General features: G+C 36.1%; 1 protein-coding gene across 1 annotated transcript in view; it reads left to right on the forward strand.

The window, feature by feature from the left end:
• sec24d (SEC24 homolog D, COPII coat complex component) overlaps positions 1 to 25,435 on the forward strand; it is a 42,259-nt gene that overhangs the window by 3,321 nt on the left and 13,503 nt on the right. Inside the window, exons 2-13 of the mRNA XM_088922305.1 lie at positions 1,594 to 1,791; positions 3,554 to 3,656; positions 4,208 to 4,350; positions 5,113 to 5,397; positions 7,389 to 7,513; positions 10,160 to 10,271; positions 11,509 to 11,636; positions 18,135 to 18,273; positions 19,429 to 19,544; positions 20,755 to 20,879; positions 24,189 to 24,380; positions 25,065 to 25,158. Of these exons, the coding sequence (XP_088778431.1) occupies positions 1,641 to 1,791; positions 3,554 to 3,656; positions 4,208 to 4,350; positions 5,113 to 5,397; positions 7,389 to 7,513; positions 10,160 to 10,271; positions 11,509 to 11,636; positions 18,135 to 18,273; positions 19,429 to 19,544; positions 20,755 to 20,879; positions 24,189 to 24,380; positions 25,065 to 25,158 (1,713 nt within the window). The 5' untranslated portion in view covers positions 1,594 to 1,640. The remainder of the gene's footprint in view (positions 1 to 1,593; positions 1,792 to 3,553; positions 3,657 to 4,207; positions 4,351 to 5,112; positions 5,398 to 7,388; positions 7,514 to 10,159; positions 10,272 to 11,508; positions 11,637 to 18,134; positions 18,274 to 19,428; positions 19,545 to 20,754; positions 20,880 to 24,188; positions 24,381 to 25,064; positions 25,159 to 25,435) is intronic.

A 25,435-nucleotide genomic window follows, 5' to 3' on the forward strand; every position in this document is an offset into this window, starting at 1 on the left:
TTCAGGAAGTTGTTTTATTGTGCTGGTGTTAGTGGGTGAATGTAAACAGTGTGAACCTTTTTTAAAAATGGTACGCATTAGATTTTTTTTTCTAGTAGGCCTAACATTTTAGATCATGTGGACCATATGCTTGTAAGAGGCAGTATAATGAGAGATGTAAGAAAATGTAGCTTTTCAATGTCTTACACAGTATACATAGAAATGGGAAGTGGACAATGGAGTCAATGCAGAATTTTAAAGATCACATCACTTTCAAAAACGTCTTATCCAATTCAGGCACATGGTGGCCCAGAGCCTATACTGGGAAGCATTGGGTGCAAGGCAGAATACACTTTGGACAGGAATCCAGGATATTGAAGGACACAAACACTTACATTACCCCAGGGCCAATGTTACAGAAGCTAATTAACTTACCAGTGTATCCAAAGATCCAAAGATATACTGGTAGGTTAATTGGCTGCTGTAAAATTGTCCCTGGACTGGACTGGAGCACCCAGAGGAAACCCACATGAACACAGGGAGAATATACAAACTCCGCACAGATAGTACTGTGCTGTGAGGCAGCAATGCTGCCCACTGTGCAACTGTGCCACTCCATTCTAAAGATAATAAATATACAGTATTGTAAACAACAACATGTACTGCAATGTGAACCGGGTACTGTACAGTACATGAGACTCAATACAAGCAACAAACATTGAAAATGTTGCTCTGCAGAACAAATCAAAACCAGTAAAGTACTTCTATGCTGGTTAAGACCTTGGAATGTTACACTACAATATTGATTTGTCTTTTTAGGCATTGCAAGATTTTTTGTGTATTCCTGTGATATACTCCTTAAGAGCATATTTAGAATTGCTCACCAACATTTTCCCATTTGTCGGTGTGTTGACTGTCCTCTTTATTAACACGTTCTTTGAAATTTTATTCCTCTGTCATCTTCCTCAGTTTATTTTCAAATCACAAAGGATATCCATTTGTTAATTCGTTAGACCAATAGCTTTCAGACTTTCTTCTACAGATGTTTGTTTTTCATTTTTTGTTCAACAAACGAAATACAGTAGCCATCAGCTGGCCTCTATATGGCAGATCTCCAGTTAAGTATGGGGAATTTCTAAATTTAAATGACTAAATATTACATTAAATTAAAAAGCCAACCAAGGTGCCAACATGCTTTGAGGAAGTAAGTGACCCTTGCCATTCGGCACAGATTCTCTTGAAACTCATCAGTTGCCAGGCCAAACCATGATTTGTGGGAGTCAGAACAATGCGAATATCTTTTCTTTTTGCGAATGCAACAGATTCTTATTATTTCACAATAGAGTGTCAAAGGTTTCTTAGACACACCTGTAACATATTCCAGTTTACAAGATAAACAATATCTACAGTACCTGCTTATGTTCCACAAAAGGAAATAACTACTCAGCAGGCTGAAGTATGCAACAAGTACTGTCCCTGCTATGACCTATTTTTGCTAGTAACTGTGGTTGCCTAACTGACTCTTGCATTAATTCTCACTTTGCACAAAGTTGCTGTATACATTTGAATGTGATAGCAATAAAGAGTAAATATCCCTTCCTCTTCCATCAACAGATTGTGCTGAGAGCAGTGGAATGAGAAGGACCTGAAAACAAAGAAAAATGAGTCAACCTGGCTATGTTGCAACACCACCGTACTCTCAGGCCCAGCCTGGCATTGCAGGATATCCCTCTGGGTTTGGATCTGCACCTTCTCAGACCCTATATGGACACTATGGGGGACCACCTCAGTCATTCTCTCCATCACAACCAGGTACGGAAAAGGGAGTCTCAAATTCCCAAGGGGATTATATTGTGATCTTTTTAATTTTATTCCTTGCCTAAAAAAATGGCGCAAAATTTTCATCCTCCTCCTGGGAAAAACTAAGATTGCTGCTGGAAGAGGTGTTAGTGGGACCTGTAGGGGGCGCTCACCCTGCGGTCTGTGTTGGTCCTAATACCCCAGTATAGTGACAGGGATGCTCTTCTGTAAAAAGGCGCCGTCCTTCAGATAAGACGTAAAACCGAGGTCCTGACTCTCTGTGGTCGCTAACAATCCCAGAGAGTTTCTCAAAAAGAGTAGGGGTGTTGGCTCGGTGTTCTGGACAAATTTCTCATTTACCAGTCGTAGCCTCTTAATAGTCCCTATCCATGAATTGGATTCCTCATTCCTCCCCTCCGATAGCTGTTGTGTAGTGAGCGTTCTGGTGCACTATGGCTGCTGTCGTATCATCCAGGTGGAGCTGCACGTTGGTGGTGATGGAGGGGAGTCCCCATTACCTGTAAAGTGCTTTGAGTAGAGTGTAAAGAAAAGCGCTATATAGGTATAAGGAATTATTATGAAGTTACCATTTTAACATGTACAGTATTACTGCCTTATTATCTTATGGAGCACCATCCACCCATTTTGTCACGCCTTCACCCAATTCAGGGGAACCCGGAGCCTTTCTTGGCAAGCAACGGGCGCAAGGGGGAATACACACAGCATGGGATTCCAGTCCAACGCGGGGTACAAACAGACACACAAATACTCGAATTGGGGCTAATTTTCTCAGAAGCCAACTGACCTTTTAGTATGTCTTTGAACTGTGGGAGGAAATTGAAGCTCCTGAAGGAAACCCACAGGGAGAACACACAAACTCCACGCAGATAGCCCCCCAGGTCCAGAGTTGAGCCCAGGGCCCCAACACTACAAGACAGCAATGCCAGTAACTGTGCCACCATGCCTCTCTCTTATGGAGCTTGGTTTTTTTAAGTAACAAATCTGTAAATGTTTAAAGCTCAGAGAGTGCTTATTGAGACTTATACAGTACATACTGTAGCAAGGTCTCCCACTTGCCTATGAAACACCCACTTCTTTGGGGGTTACAGTTCAGCTCATAGCACTCGAGAGTGATGTCACTTGGGTACTTGGGTAAACAGCAAACCTTGACATGGGCAACTTGAATTTTCCTTCTGTAGGCTTTAGACTTTTTATTTTTCATAGTTATAAAAAATATACAAGATACTAAGAATTTACTGTACTATTACTGTACTAGTAGCTATTGTTAATATTGATACAGTATTTTGAAAGTTGACAGGGTAGCTGTAGCAGGTAGTTTGACCGCCCTTGCTCTTAGAAATAAAAGCTTTGAAAAGCAAGAGGTGTCGTATCCGATTCCTTGAATGGAATGCTTTTTCCTGTCTTTTTTGCTGTAGCTTGAACTTTCAGTTCCTTCATTAATATTATTATTTCTTTTGGACATATTTCAATTAAGCATGTTTATTTAGAATTTCTTCATGATCTAACAAGGCAAGGGGAAGAGAAATAAGTTTTTCCTTTCCTGAATTAAGCATACTTTTGGGAAACTTTGGATGTAAAAAAAAAAAAGAGCAGCACATTTTTTAATCAGAGCACAAAGCTTTGAACTTTTTTTTAGTACATATGGCTTTTGTTTAAAAATGTCTTTTCACATCTCTATACGAATTATCCGAATGTTGTTCCATTTGACGTCCATATACATTTCTGATTTGTGATAAATAAAATTACTTTTTAGGAGCACTCAAGCCATTAGGTCCTGCAGCTTCTGGTATGCCTTCTCCACCAGGCCCAAACCAGTTTAGCCCTAACAATCTACAAAATGGAGCTCACTCCCAGAGGTAAATATGACATTTAACTGCATGTCTTTAACTGCTGTCCAAATCGAACATGGTCTTTAATGCAATTAGAATTTCTTCTTTAAGAGTGATTTAACCAAGGCAAAAAAGTTGTATTTAAGTGATGTTTAGTTCATCTGTTATAAGTGCTGAACGTTAGTGTGTTCCTTTTACCTTACATCTTTAAAGAGAAATATTTTTAAAACAAACTTTGAGAAGTGTCAAAGTCTTGTTGAATGTGTCGGGATTTTGGATTCATAAACATAGGTTTTGCCCAAGCATTTAGGGGGGTCATATCCAAGTCTTGCAACATCATCTAACTTTATTATATGATGTACTGTGGTCTTAAAAACCAAAACATATAATATGTATGGCATAAAATGTGGTATTCAAGGGCATGCCATTAGAGTTAACAAACATAAACAATCCAGCTTCACATCATCTACTCTCCATGAACTTGTGAACTTATCAAGATAAGGCTAGGTTTTACTTTCTGGAATGTGAAAATCCAACTTCTATCATCCTCTTGATTCCTTTTTTTACATGTCTTCTAGGTTTCCTCCATCTCCAGCTGTTTCTGCTCCTTCCCTTTCACCATATGGACAACCTCCTCAAGCCCCCTATCAAAACTCCCCCATTCCAGCACCCGCACAGCAGCTGACCAGCCAGATGAATTCAATGCAAATAAGTGGATATGGTAAAATCAAATGATCACTTGAAGCCCTGAGCAGTAAATGGTTCTATCGCTTTTTTCCAAATTTCTCCAAAAATAGTTCGGCGTTCATTCTCTAAATGCAGAGTGAACATATTTCAGTAGCAAAATAGTTTTAGTTTCCTGCTTGTAATTTTACGTCATGACTTTATAGTTTCTTACAGTATTATTTCAATTGAGATTATCCCAACAGATTGTGATTCAGTATTGATTGAGAAAGTGAAAAGAAAAGCAAACAAGACTGAAGTCCAACCTAAGTGGAGATACTTGTTTCTTGGGAGCTAGCTTGTCCAGCTAATGAATCTAATTTCTTGGAACCCTTTTGTGGAATGGATGTACTGTGTAGGATACTAGCATCTGTAAGCTAGTTGTAAGCTACAGAACCAAATGGTTATAGCTGTTTCTCCTCTCATATGTAACATTTATCAAGCTGGTAGTAAACGAATCCTCCATCTGTCTCACTAAGAGACCCACTCAGAAACCCACTGTACAGTATATCTGCATTAACCTTATTCTAATTTGCTATAATGTTAAAATTGTTAAACATTTTTGCATGTTTATAGTCTGGTAAATACTACATATACAAATAACATGCAAGAAGGAGATAAAGAAAACAGCAAATGAAAAGGAAAAAATGTGATCAGGCATGCATCCCTCCAGTATAAAGTCTGGAGTGTTGTGATACCTATCCTTCTCAAGAAAACTCTTTACCACTGCCGTTAATTTTGAGTTTCTTTTTTGTTGTAGGACATGGCCCAATGCAAGGTTCTCAACCCCCTCCTAGCCCAGCTGCACAGCAGGGTTTTCAGACTTCTCTGCCACAGACTATGTCACATCCTCCATTGCCACCAGGTTCACAGGCCCCTCCAATTGCATCATCATCTTTAACACCTGGAGCCCATCCTATGGGTGCCATGTCTTCGGTTTCTCCAATGGGAACGACAGTCCCTTTCTCAGGACCTCATCCAGGAAATGTTGGATTTCAGCCTCCCACTGCACAGTCAGGACCCCATGGTTTTCCCCCACAGCAAGGTATTGGCTTAGAGTTGTATTTACAAAAAATATTTTGTTTCAGAGACTAACCTTAATATGATCAGATTAATTCAGTGACATTACTGCTGTAGGTGAAGAAGTAAGTGACATTTCTGTATTTTGATATGTTTTTGCCTTTTATGTCTTCCTGATTAAGTGCTGAAGCAAAGATTGTGTCTGAATGGACATATTAAATTTGTCTCCCCGGCTGTTTAAATAAAGCAGAAAATTAGTGTTGCTCAAGTACATTTGTGAAGTACGTTTTTTTGTCTGTTTGATGATATTAGCTCTGCCTCACCCATTGAACAAACTGAGGTTGTCTCTTCTTAGGTTGTGACATATTCTGCACTCTGCCAGAGAAACGTCCTTGAAAGAAAGAACATGCAGAGAAACATGTAAAACGTATCTCTGGCTTTGCCCTTGCAAGAGGTGACAGCTCTAACATCCAGACCGCCGAGCACACCAATGAGCTGTTTTACATGAATCTCGCTTTCCACTTGCCTGTCCAGCGGTGATACAGTAGCTGATATTGATGATGACTGCGTTTCCATTTCTAGCCATTACATATCGGCGGTTTTACAGTGGTTAACTGCTGGAGGTCTTGCTACCTTTTCATTACCCATGTCACAGTCCTTCTGTAACGCTGACAGTAGTGACCCTCTCCAATACTCCATTACAGAGAAGTTACTCACTTTGGTAGAGGCAACTCCATAGAACTCACTTTCATTCTTCATTATGGCAGTTCTCTCAACAATCTGGGCAATGAACAAAGTTTAGGTTTTGTCTTTGAATCTGTAGTTTTGCTGATCTTCGTCTGTCATCTTTAGTTAAATGTTATTCCAAGATGTTCTGCAACCCAACTTCATCTGCGACCTATAAAAGTGGCCCTTAAATGGCCTGATGCTCATGGTGATCCTTATCTCACCATATCTGTGGCTTCTAAAGTCTGCATATTTAATTTGCATAGCTATTAAAGTGATACAGGCCACTGTGTGATATAATTAATTTAGAGAATTTAGATTTTGTTGTTGCATTTTTTGTACTGTGCTCATGCTGGCATCACTCTATAGTCTTCTTAACTAAGAAAACTACAGTATATTATTCACAAAGGCTCTGCAAAGTGTACAGAGACAGGTACAGAGTATTATATTCAGGTAACAAAAATGTAAACCTTCTAATGGGAGATAAGAATTTGGAGAAGGTACTAATGATAATGACAGGATATATAATTAATAGTCAAATTTAAATCAAGGGGATTTCTTCAAAATTCAATATTCAATCTTCAAAATATGTGAAATACATAAGTAAGACATTTCAAATATTGTTTATAATATGGTCAGTCTTACAAATGATGCTTTTACTCTGGAATCCAAAAGAAGAGCAAACATGTTCATTCTACACATTAAGTGTTTATAGACAAGTCTATACAGCTTAAAGCACAGATAATTAAAAAAAAACTGGTTTCAAGGAGGTGTACTCAAACTTTTGACTGCACATTTTTAGATTATAATGTTTTTAGCTTACATTACGCTTGCTGCAAACTATGTTTTAACAGGACATGAGCATTTAAGAGTTCTGATAATAGTTACTGTAAAATTTGTTTTCCTAAAACGAGGATCAGACAAATACATTATCAGGCACTATGGTTTCTGGAGGAATGATATAATTGAAATTATACATTGTACCTCTAAAAGGTCTGGAGTTCTTTTAGTGTATCTCTCAGTTGGGTATTGGGTAGTTCAAAGGGTATCAGCCTTGGCTGGGTAATGGGCATTCATGGAGAGAATATACTGTACAAATACTGTTTTTTTTACCTAAAATTAATTCTTACCACTTTACAATCTAGTGAATTAAAAGGCTATTAGAGATTGATGTATGTTTGTGTGTGCTTCTAAAATGGAAGCTTTTGTAGCCTTGCACATAAACCCTTTATGTCTGTGGTCTAATGCTAGAGTGGGAAACTGAGTCTTATTTTGTATGATTTTTGGCAGGTTCATACGGAGGGCAGATGGCAGGAGCTCAGCCAGGGTTTCCTGGCTCTTTTCCAGCTGGGGCCGCAGCACAAATGGCTGGCCCTCCACAGAAGAAGCTTGACCCTGACTCTATTCCTAGCGCTGTAAGTTCGGTGTAGCCCCCGTCATGTTCATCTCGTCTGTATTCTGGTGCTTCCATCTCCTGCTGCCTGTTGCACAAGAGTCATAGGGGATTCGCCAGTCTCATGCTGATGAGTTGATTTTCTTTTGAAAATGAGGGAGTAGAGTCAAGTTTGTTTCCAGGTTTTCCCCACAGTGGTTTCAGGGTAGAAGACTTCGGAAAGACTCGGTGCTCTTAAGTCTATTTAAATACAGAAGTAAGTACCGTCTCTGATTTACTAAATGTACTGTGGTAATTTGACATGACAGCGCAGCTCCTGCAAGAGATAATACCGGCTACAAGAAAATAACGATCCACAGAGGCTACGGATGGTTTTAATTTGTCTTAGGTTACCTGGCAAAATACCACAGGCAAACTTTGTTGCAGAAATATGTTTAAACCAGCTCAAAGCTGAATGGGAAGAATGTGAGAAGTTGATTGTTTATATTAGATAAAGTGTTTAATGTAACTTGTGACAGAATCACAGAGAACAAAATGTGGTCTACATCATGTAATTATGGTATTATGTTACTTCATTTAAAGCAATCAATATGTGGTATTGAACTGTTCACATAATTTAATAGACATTCCAGAGAGATTACTGTATGTATTAAAAAAGGTTTAAAGTGATTTGGGTCACAGTAGGTGGGAGGGAGTGGCTCTCAAAGCCTCATACAGTCTGTTGACATAGAAAGTCTCAATAGAATGGTGACTTTATATTTCATTTTAATTGTCCCATATTCAACCACTGAGGCCACACTCCAAATACTTCATTTTGCTATTCAATATCCTCTAGCTGCACAAATTCAAAAAAAAAAGTAAGGGCAGAGTTGTTTGACTTTATTTGCTGGAAAATTGTTATGAGTGTTTGTTCCTCAGGGTCTCCTTAACAGTAACTTTTCCCTTGGAAATATAATTGGATAGAATCAAACATTTGCTGTTTGTTTCATACACTGCCAGACCAAAGCTATGTTTCATGAGTTGTTGTGTTCTTTGTATTTCATCAGTAAGGTACAATTAAGTGTCCTCTTCTTTGTACTACAACAAAAAACAAATCAACCAGTTGGTACTGTTTGAACATCTGTCCATCAGTCTTTATAAGGTCTTTCTTCAGTGACATTGTGTTTTCGCAACTGTTCTATCCAATAGTTTGAAGAGTGAGGGTATTAGTATGACATTTCCCTTCTCTTCTCAAAGTATTCTCTGTGGGCTCTTTTTATCCCAGTCCACTGGGAAACTGTACTGCTTTCGGAATTGTAGACGACATCTCAACCTGTTCAAAATTAGCACTTATGTTAAACTTCCCACGATGCATTACCAGCACAAAGGACGTTTCTTTCTTGGTCTGGGAATACATAATGACAGGAAATGATGAATGCCTATGAGAGTTATTCAGCAGTTCTCAGGGTTAAAAAAATAACATGATCTCTCAAGTAGCTTGCAGTGTTGTGAATGACTGTAAAGTCATTTAGTAAGATTTTTGTTTTTGTTTTATGCCACTAGCTATTAAACCAAACCTTTTGTACTATTTCTTAATGCTGAAGAAAATGGTGAGCTTTTGACATTGTTCTCCCAAGAATATACCGTAATATAATACCAACTGATAATTAACAAAAAATTAAAAAAGAAATTACCAAAAAAAAAACTTAAACCTAATTGTCACATATAATTCTTCATAATTTCAAATCTGGAACTAGTAAATTAATGAGACCTTCATTCTGGCCTTATGGATTTGGCATCTGCAGTCATACCAGCACGACTGCAGATGGATGCCTGTGTAGGCTGTGTTTCAGTCTTGCGTTCCAAACTGAGGCAGCACAGCAACTGCACAGAGAAGAGAGATTTTTAAAACAATATCAGTGTGATCTGTTCTGTTCTGTGTTTTATTTCTTTATCTTGTTAAGTTATTTATATTTTGCATCAGGGTTCATTTTATTTTTATTTCGGGAATGAATACTTTCTAATTATGCAATACAAGATCTAAGTACTGTAACTTTACTGAAGATGTTTTAAAACTCTTCTATAGAACAGTTTCTGCTTTAGTAGATCAACAAAAATTAGCACCCTTTAATTCCCTTTTAAAACAAATCAAACAGAACTTTTACTACTTTAGTATACTACAGAAGACCATAGTAAGCTTGGCCTTTTATATACTGTAGTAGACAATACAGAAATCCACTTTTACATTGAAATACGTGGCTAATGTGATGCTGATTGACTACCTAGAAACTGGTTTTGGATTACATGTTCAATGGACTAATTCACATTATGTTCTCTGAGAGATTCTGTTACAAGTTACATTAATTGCAGTAAGCAATAAGGTAATTTTATCTTATAATATCATAAGATATAATATATTATAAAATACATTTCATAACAAAATTATAAAGTCAACCTACCTGGAATAATGCTAATGTGTCCTGATATTTCAACTGAAAGATCAGACTTGCCTGACATGGGTTAGGTCTCATTTGACAATCACTAGTTTTTACAGACAGCATGTTTTCTATGCCTAAAACAGAACCTTACTTGAATTGAAGTAACAGTGTAATCTAGCATTCATGGTTTATTGTGCAACCTTACTCTCTGATAGGGATCAATATCCTTGTTTTTTTCTTGCTCTCTAAAGACTCAAGTCATTCAGGATGATCAAGCACGGAGAGGAGGGCAGATCTACGCTACAAACATCAGGGGTCAAGTTCCTCCCTTGGTTACCACTGACTTTGATGTTCAGGATCAAGGTAACTGATGACATTCTGATTCCTCCCTGTCATTTCATTTTAAAAGCGAACCCTCTTAATAGCTCATTTATTTACTGTACATGGTATATTGTTGCATGTTAATTGCCAGTATAATGCTGACACCAATTACTTGGAATTGGGCGCCAAATACAGTAGGTAGTCACCAGTGTACATTTTGTTAGGGATCAGCTTATACAGGTGTGATGCTTTTGGCTGCTGTGTTCTAAGTTGATTTTTAAACTGGTTTTCTCTGGCTGCTATGGCTCATAATAAAAACTGATCTAAAATGTAAAGTAAAATCAGACTATACAGTATATAGATGACATTGTATTTGCAACAACCAGAATCTGAAGAGCTTTACAGCTATGCAGCTGCCCGAGAAGGCGGCTTTGTCTGAAGGATAAGAAGTATCGGAAATCTGAAAACAAGAACCTTAAAAACAAAAATATTTAAAAAGAAACCCTGACTGTCATAACTTATCTTTCTGAAATGGTCTGTTAGCAAATATATGCTAACCTGAATGAATTGTACCATCTCAACTGTGAATCCATTCTGTGGTCCATCACTGAAGATCTTGAAAGATGGCATGGTCTTTCTCTGTCTATAATGGGTCACAATGCAGCAGTCAGACTGAATATACTGCATAGGCTAAATTACTTTTCCTGTGATTCCTAGTTTGCCAAGAACAAATGATTTGCAACACTGAATTAACAAACTACTTAATGCCATCTATGTGATGACTAAAAGGCAAATAAAGGGATCTGCTTTCTCCCAGTAGTAAAACCCAGTTTACATACTGTAATCTAAGGTTATACACAGTGTTACCATATTTGAACATTCAATAGAGAGGCCACTACATTGATGGATGGTGGTGGTATTTGTATCAGTAACTATTAAAGTATCTGTTTAATACTTAAAGGGACCGAGAATTGAGGACTAAAAAGGATGACATTTCTGGGAAAAACTGGACATATGATAACTCTAGTATTACATAGTATAGAATTCAGTTCAGGGTTTTTTTTTCTATCACTCTATCATACCATGCAGGATCGGTTAATGGCTGTTTTGGGTGTGGAGAAGAAAGGTTTCTAGAGGAGGGTGGGGTTGTTTTGTTCTGATTTTTTATTACAGTTTTTTGAATGTGTATAATTAAAAAGGGGATCTTAAAACTGTGCCATGCACTGTAGATACTAAAACATCTTTGTCATCTTGCCCTGTAAATGTATACTTTTTTTAGGGAATGCAAGTCCTCGGTTTATGCGCTGCACAGCATACTCCTTTCCCTGCACATCAGATCTTGCCAAGCAATGTCAAGTTCCTCTCGCTACCATCATTAAGCCTTTTGCCACCATTCCAAAAAATGAGGTAAGATAGTGAAATGCAATCGAAGTTCTCCCATGTCTTTCCTACCTTTTTAAGTATCAGTTAGAAAACCATTCCAGCCCAAACTGGCTTCTGAATTGGACATTAAGGTCAACATGGAAATGCTATAATAGTAATTGCTGTACATCTTCACTTTTGATTGTGTAATTTAATAATTATTTCTCACCAGTTGTAGTGCATTAATGCCTTTTCTCCTAAGTGTATTTTGCATAAACTCTTTTAAAGACAAATCTGGTAATACCACAATGTTTAATGGCTTGCAGGCTTGCAAAAAACAATATATGTGCAGTGAGATTAAACTAAACTCTTTCAGAACATAATTAAATTATATGGTATAAATGTCTCCACACCTCTAGAGCAAGGTAGACATAAAAATTTGCACATACAGTACAATACAGAATTTCAGGGATACTGTACATGCTACTATTTTAGGGTATGAAGGATTTGTGTATTGGCATGTTTATATAAGGTATACAGTATTCAATTTGCATTAATTGCATAATGCTTTAAAAGGGGCAAAAAGTCCTTGTATTGACCTAAAGGCACTTGATTTGCATCACTTATCATTTCTATATACAATTATCATGGTACAAACATGATAATAAATGCCAGTAGTTAGTTGGTACTGTACTAAGACCAAATAATTTTGTTGTCCTCTTTTTTTAATGGTTGATTTGTATAGTTGGTACCGTGTTATCAACTCAGGTGAAAACTGCCTTGTGTGAAGTCTTCTTGGCAAATTTTGTTGAAAGCTGTATGTTGTGCTTTACTGGGCTAAACGAGCAATTTTGTTCTTCTGAGCTATTTTAAACTTCCTGGATTAGTAAAGTTAAACACAATTCAACCTTTGATTTTATTTCTCAATGTTTATACTTACTGTGGTGTAAATATGACTTCAAACAGTTTTAGGTAATGCAGAACTCTCTGGGTATTCAATTTAAGCTTATGTGGTCCAAGTGACTTTCCACACAGGTCTCATCTTCTTGTAAAAAGGCACTGAAAAGCCTTTAAAGGAATGGCAGCACACAATTAATACAATTGCTGAAGAAATATAAACTTTATTCAGCATTATCCAGAGAACTGATGATAGCAGGTTTGTTTAATGCATTTCTTTTTTGTGTGGTCTACATGTAAGGTGTAATGCAGAAATTAATACATTAAACAATGTGAGAGTTTTGCAATCAAGCATTAGATTAAGGACAGACAGCACTAAATTGCTAAAAGAAAACGTTCTTGTGCCTTCAGTGGAGAGAATGTTGTGTAACTTCAGCTTGTGTTGTTTTCTGCAAAAAATACATTTTTAATTAACACAGTTTATTTTGTTTGTTCATCTTAATTCACCTTTTATATCATTGCACATATGTTATTAATGTACTAATAACATTATTTAATTTAATGTTAGAATGCGCAATGCACAATGGAACAAATCAGTTTCATACACAAATTGCCAAATAGGACCAAGGGCAGCACAATATACAGTAGTACACAATGACAGTATGCAACAGAAGACACACTGTATTTAATTAGTATAACTATTATTTATGTCAATAGTGGCTGCTTGTGGAAAGCATGGCGATGTCCTGGTGTGTGTATTGTAATTGTCGGTTGAAACTCTCCTTGGTTCCGGTTGTATTGTATCTGAATATTTCATCGCACACATTTTTAACATTGCAGTCGTTTCCGAAGCCCAGCACACTTAAAAGCACTCTATTCTGGTTGTGATTTGGCCCCTTACACTGTATTTCTGACAGTTTTTATTTCTATTAAGAAGTTATTTTGCGCAATATTCAACTGCTGTTGAGCCTTTGAATAGATTACTGTACCTTTTGTGACCAAGGGAAGTCTTTTAAGGCATAAAAAATACACGTACGCTTTTTTTCCATAAGCCATAAGCTTTTTCCTTGCCATAAGACCCTTTAAAAAACAATGCTATCAGGACTTTTATCATCACAACCAAAGGTCTTCTATCCCAGTCCTGACCACACCCAGTGTAGCTTAAATACTGTAACAAAACAGCTTTTTTACAATGATAATTATAGAAAGATGAGGTAGGCAGATGCAGTGTCTTGATCTTAAATAATACTATTTGACCAATAAAATTTATAAAATTAATCTACTGTAACTCTAGCAATAATTATTGTCATATTTCCACTTTTAGTGTAGAAGTTAGCCCTATAGTGTAAGGTGAAGGTCACAGACAGGAGGTAACAGTACTGTACGTCTTAACAACACCTGCAGTATCCTTATGTTACCAGCATCTAACAGTATTTGCTGGTAAAAGACACCATTGTACTGTACAAACGTAGTAAACTCCATCTATCTACTCAGAAAATATCATATTAGACAATTCTAAAGAGGAAAATATTGCTAACTGTCCTGTTCACAATTAAACTGGTACCTTTGTGTTTGCTTTAGCAATTCTGCAATTTTAAGGCTATTGAAGTACAGTAAGTTCTATCTACAAAATCAGTTGTATTTGAAGATATAGTTACTGTAGTGTTAACTGAAAAACGTTTAGCAGCATGGATTAGTCACAAAATAGTTTAACATAGTTTTGTTTCTAAGGACTCATCAATAAAAAGTAAATTATTGAATATTTATTTTCTAAAAACTAATGAATGGTTAAATATAATGACATGGTGACATTGGTTAACAAAATTGGACTCTTCGGTTCAAGTACAGTGGGTTCCCTTCATACACCACATTGGTGTTAAGGACCACAAAAGTACAATGACTAGTGAAACCAAACATAACACCATTTGTTTTGTTCCTAGAAGAGTATCGTAAAATACTGGGTTAGGGACTGTAGGAACATATACTGTAGGAATTAATTGCAGCTTAATGAGTAATGAGTATTTCTCCCATTAGTAACAGGTCTGTAATTGAACCTTGGGCCTCAGTGCTATGAGACAGCATTGCTAACCACTGTCCTTCACTAATTTCACTACTTCACTTGGTACATACAGGAAAAAAAAATGCATAAAAAAGTGTTGTGTATTTTTACGTTTTTGTCCCAGAAAAATCAACTATGTAATCTAGAAAAGGCCATCATATAATGGGAATCCCCAGTGCGTCCCAGAATTAAATGGAATGCTGTTTTCATAAGTATTTGCTATAATGCTGTAATGTATTTTGCGGTAAAAAATGAAAACAAAATTGATTGTGAAGATTGAGATTTTGGCCTAGGATGAGTGTTAATCCATAAGGATGCTATTATGCATAATGTTCGCAATTATGACAATTTTAACTATCGTAGTTTAACTAACCCAATCTCTCCAAAATGATCCTAGAGGGATTTGAATGTGTTGACTTTCTATTTTTTAACAGCTGAAATATGCAATCCATTATCATTAGGATACTGACTTTAATTTCGTGCCTGATAGTTCTACAATATTATGTAATTAAAACCATTAACTATAGCTTTTCATCACAGAAACGTACCTCCACAGAGCCAGTTGCTCACATTGAGAGGTCACAGACAAAGTAAGAAAGAGGTTAGTATTTACTGTGGTCGAGCTAAAGTTTAAAATACATTTCAGAGTGTATTTGCAAAACTGTTTAAGGGTTTGGTAGTTTAAGGATTAATTGTTTTTGTTTAAATAAATCAAGCTACTTGATTAATTTCTACAGAATTCAACAGCCTTGGTGACCTACATAAGAAATCACACTTACTACTACATTTTGTTAGGGATCAAGATTTTCATAGAGGAGCTTGTGCTGTGATTCTGTTTTTTTTTTTGGGGGGGGCTGATTGTACTAGTATTAAGTTCAAAGTTATACATAACAAATATACATAAAGTCAAGACTTGTAAATATTGAGTAGTATGCACATAAACATCCAATTATATATTTATTCAGAACATATTTCGGAGGAGGCTGAACTGCAATACACAAAGCTTTCTAAAGGAGAGAACATTTTTGTATCATTTAATCATTGTACACAATGTTTAAATGATTAAAGAGAAGGGCACATTGACTGTTCACAGCTGAACAAGGCTTTTGTCCAAAGTGTTCTGTGACAAATGATTTTAATCATTTGAATCGCATGTGCATTACAATGACATTATTCTGATTTTGAAACCTTTGTCACACTGCCTAGCATTTATACAGTACATATTTACAGTATGTCAGCAGTTTCTCTGGTTCCCATCATGTTTATTACATTAGATATCTGTTAAAAGAATATATACTGTATGTGTCCCTAATACAAAAAATACACTCATGTTTTTTTGCATTATTTAAATGAATTTCTGAAAGCCATGGTAGGATTTTATTGACAAGAGCCAAGATTCTGTAAAGTTGCCATAATCTTTGATTAACCCACGGATTTTTTTAAATGGTGATCTGAGGTGCTTAGTATCCTTTACTTTTAGAGTTACAAGATACGTTGTTTGGCTGTAGTTTGAAAGAAATTATATTCTGCAACAATAAATGGTACAGTATACATGATGTTTTCTAGAAAGTATTTGACTTGTACTGTACCTTTCCCGAAAAAGACATAATTAAAAAGAGCTGAATTTTTTAACTAATTGCACTGTGTAAGTCTTCGGAGAAGCAAGTAAAAAACAGTTTTTCTGCTTTATGCAGGCTCATGACTCCACCAGCCACTACCGTCCTAAGAGATGAGTAATGTTGCAGAGATCTAGGAATATACAGTATGAACTACAGTGGGTACAGTGACAGGAGGTGTGTGTTGTTCATTGAAAGCAGTTCTTGGAAGAGGGTTCAGAAAAAAGCTTGAGCATCTGTACTTCTTTTCTGTTTAAATTCAGTATTGAATATTATAGCATATTCTCAGGGTAAAGCAAAAGCGTTTGGCTAAAATATGCTTATTTTCATAAATCCTTGCTAAACTAACCAGAACCACAGCTGGTCTGCTAAACCTGTGGTTTAACTGGGTGAACTGGGTGGGTTCTGCGCAGGTTCTCAAGTAATGGCCAAGACGCAAGTGGCCAGTGGTGCTAGGATTCAGTTCTCTGAACCCCATAACTGGAAGATGAGCACTTTGCACCTGTTGTAAAAGTGATGGACATACCGCGTATTCACGGTTTTGTACCGTTTCTTTGCCCATGTAATACTTGTGCTTCTTTCCAGCAGAGGTAGCTATATGCATATTCTCCAAGCCAGCCTTTTTACTGCACTGTTGGCTCACAGTTGTCAGTATGTGCCATATTGAAGTTAGAACATGTCTTTCTTTAGAGACATATCTAAGTATTGCTTTATTTCTAGTGTGTTTATGTTGAAGTGGTACAGTGTTCTAAAGCTCTTCATAGCTCTGTCATGCTGAGGGCTGTTTTCCATGACCCATTTGAGTGTTCACTTACACTAAGGACTATTGTATAAAATATTTCAAATTAGGAAGCAAAATGTTACGAGAAAAATAATACTTCTAGAAGGTCTTCTAAAGTTTTTTTCTTTAGTTTGAATTAATATAACCTTAATTAAAATATATTATAAAACCATATATTTTTAATTTTTTTCTTAGTATTCAGAAAAGCAGTGGTCAAGCTTCTTGGATTCGTAACTAGAAGGTTGAGGGTTCATATCACTGGTGAGGCACTGCTGTTATATCATTGAGGAAACGTGTGGTACTTCACCCAAATTTTTCCAGTAGAAACAATCCCTGTTGTATAAATGGGTGCAAATGTGAAGTCTCTTTGGACAAAAGCATCAGGTAAATTAATGCATTAGTGAACTCAAATGTGAATATTTTATTCGGTACTTCATATTATAATGACAAATGATGAGTAAGCATGAACATGCTACCTGTACTGTATGTGCATTGTAGTGCATAGGATATACTGTATCCATATGTCCTCAGTAGTAATATCACAGTGAATTTAAGTAGTAAGCATTGCAAAACCTGGAGAATGCACCGAGATGTTTATCTGAGACTGTAAAAGTATGACAGTATGCAGGCAATGCCCTTAAGCTATGCCTTCATTTGTTTCAGCAGTCAAGAGTGCTGACTGAATTTGTCTTTTCTTTGACAGCACCAGCTGGACTGACTCATCATGTTTATTTATCTTTATTACAAATAAAATAACTTGCCAGTGAGTTTTAAATGATCTTCAGTGGTTTGCTGTTTGTACAAATTGGCAATGCTAAAAATACATTGCACGTCTTAATATAATATATGATACTTCCACATGTTTGTACAGTTTTTATCTTAGGCACTGTTAAGTTTGACCATACTGTGAAAAAAACGTTATTGTCTTGCAAGATATGCATATTAACATTTACAAATTCTGCAGAAAATCTTATTTGCAAATTTGCTTTTCAGTATTTTCTCTTTTGATGTACAGTCTACTGTATGTTAAATGTTGGTGATGCTACATGACATTTAAGTATACTTACTGTATTAAAATATTGAATCATCAGTTGTGTCCAAATGCCATGTTAAATGGGTGTCATTCTGATGTAGTAAATGATTTAATCATTGTAATTGCGTTGTTTAACGTGAACGGTCTTGTTCTATAGACTCCGCTGCATGTTGTGAACCATGGGGAGACTGGACCCATTCGCTGTAACCGTTGCAAAGCCTACATGTGTCCCTTCATGCAGTTCATTGAAGGCGGTCGGCGATATCAGTGCGGCTTCTGCAGCTGTGTGAACGAAGGTCAGTCCCCACCCTGCACGAGTGATGGGTGTTTTTCTCAAGAAAGCGTACAGTAGCACTTTGTCACCTGCTGCACTGTCTTGTGCACAGGCTTGGCAAACTGTTCTCCTCCTCTTTTATAAATTTTTTGTGACTAGAACTTCAAATTATTCAAAATAAGATGCATTGGTTTGTTCAGAATTTCAGCCTTACACTCATAACAGTGTCATAAGTACTAAATACATCAAAGTGTTTCACCTGAATATTGAATCTAAATTATAATCAGGCACAATATTGTTGTTACTGTTGTTGCATTCTTACCCCTCCTGTGTTTGGTGACTAGATTTATAAAGGGCAAATTGAGTTCTAAAACTAAAACATCCATTTGTAGTTCAATGAATTCCTCTTTTATGTTAGTGTAATTGATATACAGTATATTGCTGTAATCTCGATGTGGATGTTGGTCAATGCAAGTCTTAATTCAGCTTTTTTCCTATTTTGGCCAAGGAACTAAGCAAACTTTTAAAAGTATGAAGGCATGTGCTTAACTCTGTGTAATTCACATCCCACATAGAGTATGTAAGATCATTAAAGTGTTCAGGCTGCAATAACAATGCTTAAGATTAAACTTATCTTAATGCTATCAGGTCACTTTTGAATGATCTTATTGTTTAAACTTAGAAGTGTTCCGGCTATGTACAGTCAATGTCAGTGAGGTTTAATTGCTTTTAATCTCGGTCCCATTTTAATCTTAGTGCATTACTATTATTATTACCAGGGGATGATAAAAGCATTATTTTAGAATTTTTTGTTTTGCTAATTTTACAGCTGTGTTTATCATCCTGTATTTCCATCTGTCTCAGAGTAGCTGGCTTAAAAGATACTTCCTTGGCCTTAAAGGACATCATACTTGTGGCTGGGGTTGTGAACACAGCAGGAACTTACTTCATTCTTCCTTAGGACAAAGTTGTATTATACGGATTTAAGATGATCAAGTTCTTAACGCAGACTGCTAGAAAAGTGCATCAATACTGTAATGCCTTAACCAGAAATTTGTATTGCAGTATGAATTTTTATTTCACTCTTGTCACTGATCTATAGAATTTAAAAGGTTTCTTTTTTGTATAGAGTTCTGGAGTTGTAATTGTGTTAAAAAAAGCTTCTGTGTTCCTGCAGTGCCACCATTTTATTTCCAGCATCTGGATCACATTGGCAGGAGGGTTGACTTCTATGAGAGGCCAGAATTATCACTGGGATCTTATGAATTTGTGGCTACTTTGGATTACTGCAAGGTATGGATATCAGTAATTGGATAAAGCTGTTTTAACAGTGTCATTAATGACTGCAGTATAGTGAAAAACCAATGCATTTTTAATTGCCTGATTATTTTTCCCCATACGTGCCATATGTGTATAGTTACAGAAAAATACTTAAGCTACATTCAGTTAAAAGTGTTAAACATACATTTTCAAGTGGTAGCTAAGGACCACCTACTGTATGTATAGTATTTTCTGGTGGTAGTGGTACTGTTTATATTTGCAGCTCACCAAAGTCAAGGTTACTAGGCAAGCTAGTTATTTGTCTATGTGTTTTCTCCAAGCAAATTAATTCATATTCTTTGTTTTGCTTATAAATTGAAATTATGATGAAATGTTAAATCAAAAGTATTTTTTTGTATTGGGCACATAGTGTAAATTAAGTTGCTCATGGTAGGATTTACCTTGTTTTTAGAAACTCATAGTCAGGTTTTCAAATGCTTTTCTTGCTTCAAAAGCTTTTTGAGATTCCAGTCTTTTTTGTGCTGGAGTTGGAGGTCAGCTGTAGTAGGTGTACATTTGGCGCACTGTATTATTTTTTTTCCCCAGAATAAGCAAAAAAAAAAATGCTAGTCTTTCTGTTTCTGCATATAACTTAGTTTTTTTTATATTAGAATATTATCCTTCAGCTACCTGAAAACTGCTTTTAAAACTATTGCAGCTTTTGTTTTGTTGTGCCTTCTGGCCTGTTACACTTGGAATCAGTGTGGGTTTTTATTAGGAGGCAGAAAGCCTGGTTTCACTTCGTTGTCCAGATATTGTTTCTAGCTTGTTTATTAATGTTTAGATTTCTGGCTGCAGTGAATATTACGCATGACCTAAAAGGCAATTGTTTAATAACTGTGCTCAGTTAAAAGTGCCACATCACTTTTAAAGGAAGTGCCCTGCATTTTTAAATATTTATTTTTTAAGAATTTGGCTAAGTTCTAGAATTTACAGTACAATTGCATTTGATGATACATCATCTTTGCTTAGAGATTTATATTTAGCCACAGTCATCCATTCCTATTGTTAGTTCCCTAAAACATAACTGCTGGTTAAAAAACTATCTTTCCAAATTTTTAAAGTGGGTCCTTCTGAGCTAATCCATTTAGGTTGGCTGTGAACACACAGAATTTGTGAAAAGTGGCAATCAGGAAAAAAACTAGATTTGAACTTATTTCCTAATTTCATTTTTTTTTTACAGAATAACAGACCACCAAGTCCTCCCGCTTTTATCTTTATGATTGATGTGTCGTATAGTAACATAAAGAGTGGCCTTGTGAAACTGGTATGTGATGAACTAAAAACACTGTTGGAGAAACTTCCCAGGTAAATCTGTTTTTTGTTTTGTTTCTTATCTACTGTGTATCTGAAGCCAAGAAAAGTACAGATGCAGTGAGCTGTTTCACATGTTAGGGCAGAGCCTTGATGGTAACTGTAACCTTAGCACATGCCCTAATTTTATTATAAGCCTTTACAGTTTTCATGTCAGGATTTATACTAGGAATTTAGAACAGGTTGGTGCTACTTTCTGTGGAAATGTTCACCACCTCTTTCTGAAATTTGATTAAGCAAGGGACACAAATAAGTCATTTATTGCAGGGTAGTATTTAAATTACAGCATATTAGGATAGCAGTTTTAAAATAGAAAATTCTCTCTTGACATCGAACATAGTGTGTTTTGAAACAGATGAAAATGGCTCCTGATTTCCATTCTTTGGTGAAAGTCCTGCAGGTGATAGACAACCCTTGTCTAGAGTCTCAATGTAGTTAGTTGTACAGTCCTGGGTTCATGTCAAGACTTATCCACAATTCACAGCTGTGACGTGAACATAATAAGAATAATTTCAAAGAAGGGGACAGGTATTTAAGGAAGTCTACACACTACATTATACACCAGATCAAGTGGATGAGTGAGAAATTACCTTACTACTTAAATTAAGGAGGATATTTAGATTTAGATTCTGATTGAGAAGCAGCAGACAGAGTAATGCCTCTACTCTTATCAGTATACTTTGGGATCTTTAAAGACTATAAGAGCTCACTGGTTAATATCTCTTCCAAAGGACACCTATACACAGTGTACCCAGCCATCCTGCTAGGGAATTGGTTTGGGTATTGTAGAAGGAAAGAGTGCCACCTCCTGGTCCACCTACAGCAGATCTCCCATTCCCTTACTATCTGAACTTGACTCTGTCTCGTTACTTTAATGTAACCACCTGGAGCAGAACTATTTTTGGCCTCTTTAAAAACATGCTTACTGTTACATCTTCCTCAGTCTCTCTAAGAGAGGTACAGATGGTTAGCCATCTCTTCAGAACTGTTATATAGCCCCCAGTATTTTAAGATTACACTCCTGGCAACTGTTGAAGCTACAGGAGATTTGAGACTTACTAAAATGAAATGTGCTGTTGCTTGTTTTGCTAATTACTGGTCTGTGTCACAGTAAAAGACAATTTCAGGTGTATTGAACCTTTTATACCATGCTTATCCCAGGAAATAGTTGGGTGGTTTGTTCCTCATTTGTCAGAATTGTATCCTCAAGGAGTGCTCTTCAGTTAAAACCCTAGAGGTACAGTATGAAATATCTTTTTAGGCTGCGCCAGAACACCTGTTTCAAAATGTTAGGCAGGCAAAGTCATAGAATTACCCAGGATTTGGAGATATGATGCACAACACAGATTTCCTTCTGCTACAACCGAGAGAATTTTATGCGCTGTTCTTGGTATAAAATATGAAGTGGCAGTTAAAAATAAGAAGCATCCTTGCATTTTAAGGTCCTTTGTCTTGGAATCCCCAGGTCTAATTTCCTTCATGCTCAGAATTTTAATGCCATACTCGCTATCTCTGTATTGATGTGCTTTAAAAGAATTCCAAAGTGAAGTTTTAACACTATGGAGATGGAAACTGACTTGTCTAACTGTTGTTTTTACTTTAAGAAAAATGTTTTACCCCTATTGCTGTGAACATACAGTACTTATTGGGCAGCAATGTTCCCATACTTGTACGAGAGGTTATATTACCAGGAATAATAGTGAAGCCTGAAATATTGAATATCTTTTAAGGTAGCTCTGCTAATGAAAACCACATTTGACATCCCACCTTTTTCATGTTCTGTAACTCTTCAAGGAGATTAAATTAATGTATGACCTGCTGGGAAGGTCACAGGTTGTAAAAGCAATCTAGGATAGCAAACCACTAGTATTACAACCTTCAGTTTAACACATCATCATTACTTAAGAGTTGCCAGTATCTCAACAATAAACATGCTTTTAAATCAAATCTTATAAAAAAAACAGTTCCCTTAGTGTCCAAGGGTGATTCAGTTGCTCTACTGAAAATGTTTATAGAGGCATGAGAAATACAAGCAATATTATTGTTACCAATGATCATTTATTGCAAATACTGTATAATGCGTCTATGTGTTTACAGTATGTGTTTTTGTATCTGTTATTTACTGAATATCACAAACAACAATGTTATTACAATTATACCAATGTTTTCATTTAATCTTTGCATTGAGAATTCTTCAGAAAAATGAAAGACTAAATAAACTACTAAATATTGTGTAAATGTCCAAAGATGATAAGTACTAAAATAGTTTTAGTATTCTGTGTGCTTGATTTTGTACTTTGTGTAATATTTTACTTTTGTGACTTAGAATAAAACAGAAACATTCAAAACAGTTAGATATTATAAACGTATGTATGCAATTATGTTTATTTAAAAAATAATGAAGAAAATAGAACAGTGATTTCTGTGTATTGTATAATCCAAGCCCCCTTCGTTTTATAAAGAAGATTTTGTTTAACAAGTCATTTTAAAGCTTATTCCCAAAGGAAAGAGAGAAACCTGTCAGCTGTGATGTATAATGTTTAGTTTGGCCATGTGGCAATGAGTGATTCCAAAACAGTCTCATGACATGCAAGATAAAACATCTATTAATTGAAACCATCTGAGTTAACTTGTTTGTTTTTTAGCATTGTCCTTCCAAAAAGCATTCTCTTTCTCTTTGAACTCTTCATGCTCTTTAACTGTAAGACCTACAACGAATCAGACCTTTAAATTCCCGAAGTTTGTCTCAGTACTACTTTTGCTTTCAAATACTTGCTGTTTCACCCTCCACAAAGCTATGTGAAGTATTTAAGTATTGTCTTCTCCCTTGTGAACTGGCAGGTTTTATTAGCTTTTCCATACAAATTTAACAGTTAAACAGCTGTATACATTATTTAAATAAAAACTCTACAGGTTATCTCTACAGAAATTATAGATATTTAAGTTTCCCAATATGTGTCTGTTACCTTCAAAAGTTATTGTGCCAATTGCTTCCCAACCATTTCTCTGTGGAATAATTATTTTTAGAATTTCACAGAAAGTATACAGTACCTTGGCCACTTTGCACACCTAACAAAAAATAAACGTTGGTGGTTTACAATATAAACCTATCTTACTGTAGCAGTCTCCCAGAATGTTTACATTAGACAAAGACAACAAAAAAGAAAAAGTTTGTTTTCAACATGAAATTAACTTCTATTTGTTCCCTTTACTGTCGGCGTGCTAAGGGTGCTCTCCCTTTTAACAATATATAAGAGAATGTCTCACGAGAAAGAGATGACTTAACCTTTTTGTCTCCTCTAGAGAAGAGCATGCGGAAAGCTCAGCTATCAAAGTCGGTTTTGTTACCTACAACAAGATTCTCCATTTCTACAACGTGAAGAGCAACCTGGCCCAGCCTCAGATGATGGTGGTATCTGATGTGGCAGAGATGTTTGTGCCTCTCCTCGATGGCTTCCTCGTTAACTTCCACGAATCACGATCCGTCATAAACAAGTACGAAGTGTAAAAAAAAATGTTATTTAATAAAAGTAACCAGCACGGGGCACATAAATAATCTGTCAAAATGCACATTACAATTTATAAAGTCTCTGGTTTTACCTGCAGGGTGTGAGAAAATACAGATGCATGCACTTTCAGCTCTGGCTCGCACTTATTTCCTTCTGGGTTTCGTCAAAATAGGAGCACGATAGTTTTGCAAAAAGAGCTTTTCAGCATCATCTGCAAGCTCCATTCCAGTTTAAAAAAAGTTTTCTGCCTTGTGGTTAATGGAAGTGCTTGGCAAAAAGACTGACTGCTTACAGAAATAAATGTAAAATTTAATTAAAAATTTATTATTATAAATATTCTTTTAGGTACTGTATTACACGTATTGTATCGTCACTTAAAACGTTTTCTAGAAGTGCTTGATAATTTATATCCTCCCAAACACTGCTAACTTACACCGCCACCTTTACTGTAGTCTCACAGTTTTAATATTAATAGGTTTAATATAATGTTAAATTAAGTTAGGTTAAACATAATTTTTTGTACAGATTTACCTAGCTTATTTTGTCATACTGCAGACCAAGCTTAAACCATCACAGTATCTGGCTACAAACTAAGTAAGAGTGAGGAGAGTAAGTCATTTCCTGTATTGTTTTAATTATATGACTGATTTAATTTCTTCTTTTTTTTTAGTTTGTTGGATCAAATTCCAGAGATGTTTGCAGATACCAATGAAAGCGAGACTGTTTTCGCCCCTGTTATCCAGGCTGGCATGGAAGCTCTAAAGGTTAGGGAAGATAACTTTCCTATTGAAACTCGGAGACCTCTACTAAATATGCTCTATATAGATATGTTGCTTTAAACTAATTCAATATGCCCATTTCACTGATTAGTGTTATCTGTGTAATGCAGATGAGTCTGTGCTTGCAGACTTCGTGTATACAGAAGGCAGAATTAGAAGTCTCTGTAGATGATTCCAGCTCCTAGTATTTGTACTTTTAAAACAAAAAAATGGTGTAAAAAGACCAGTAACATGTATCCATGATTGCTTTTTTTGATTATGA

This window comes from Atractosteus spatula, chromosome 1 (assembly GCF_055471065.1).
Source record: "Atractosteus spatula isolate fAtrSpa1 chromosome 1, fAtrSpa1.hap1, whole genome shotgun sequence".
Classification (NCBI taxonomy): Eukaryota; Metazoa; Chordata; class Actinopteri; order Semionotiformes; family Lepisosteidae; genus Atractosteus; species Atractosteus spatula.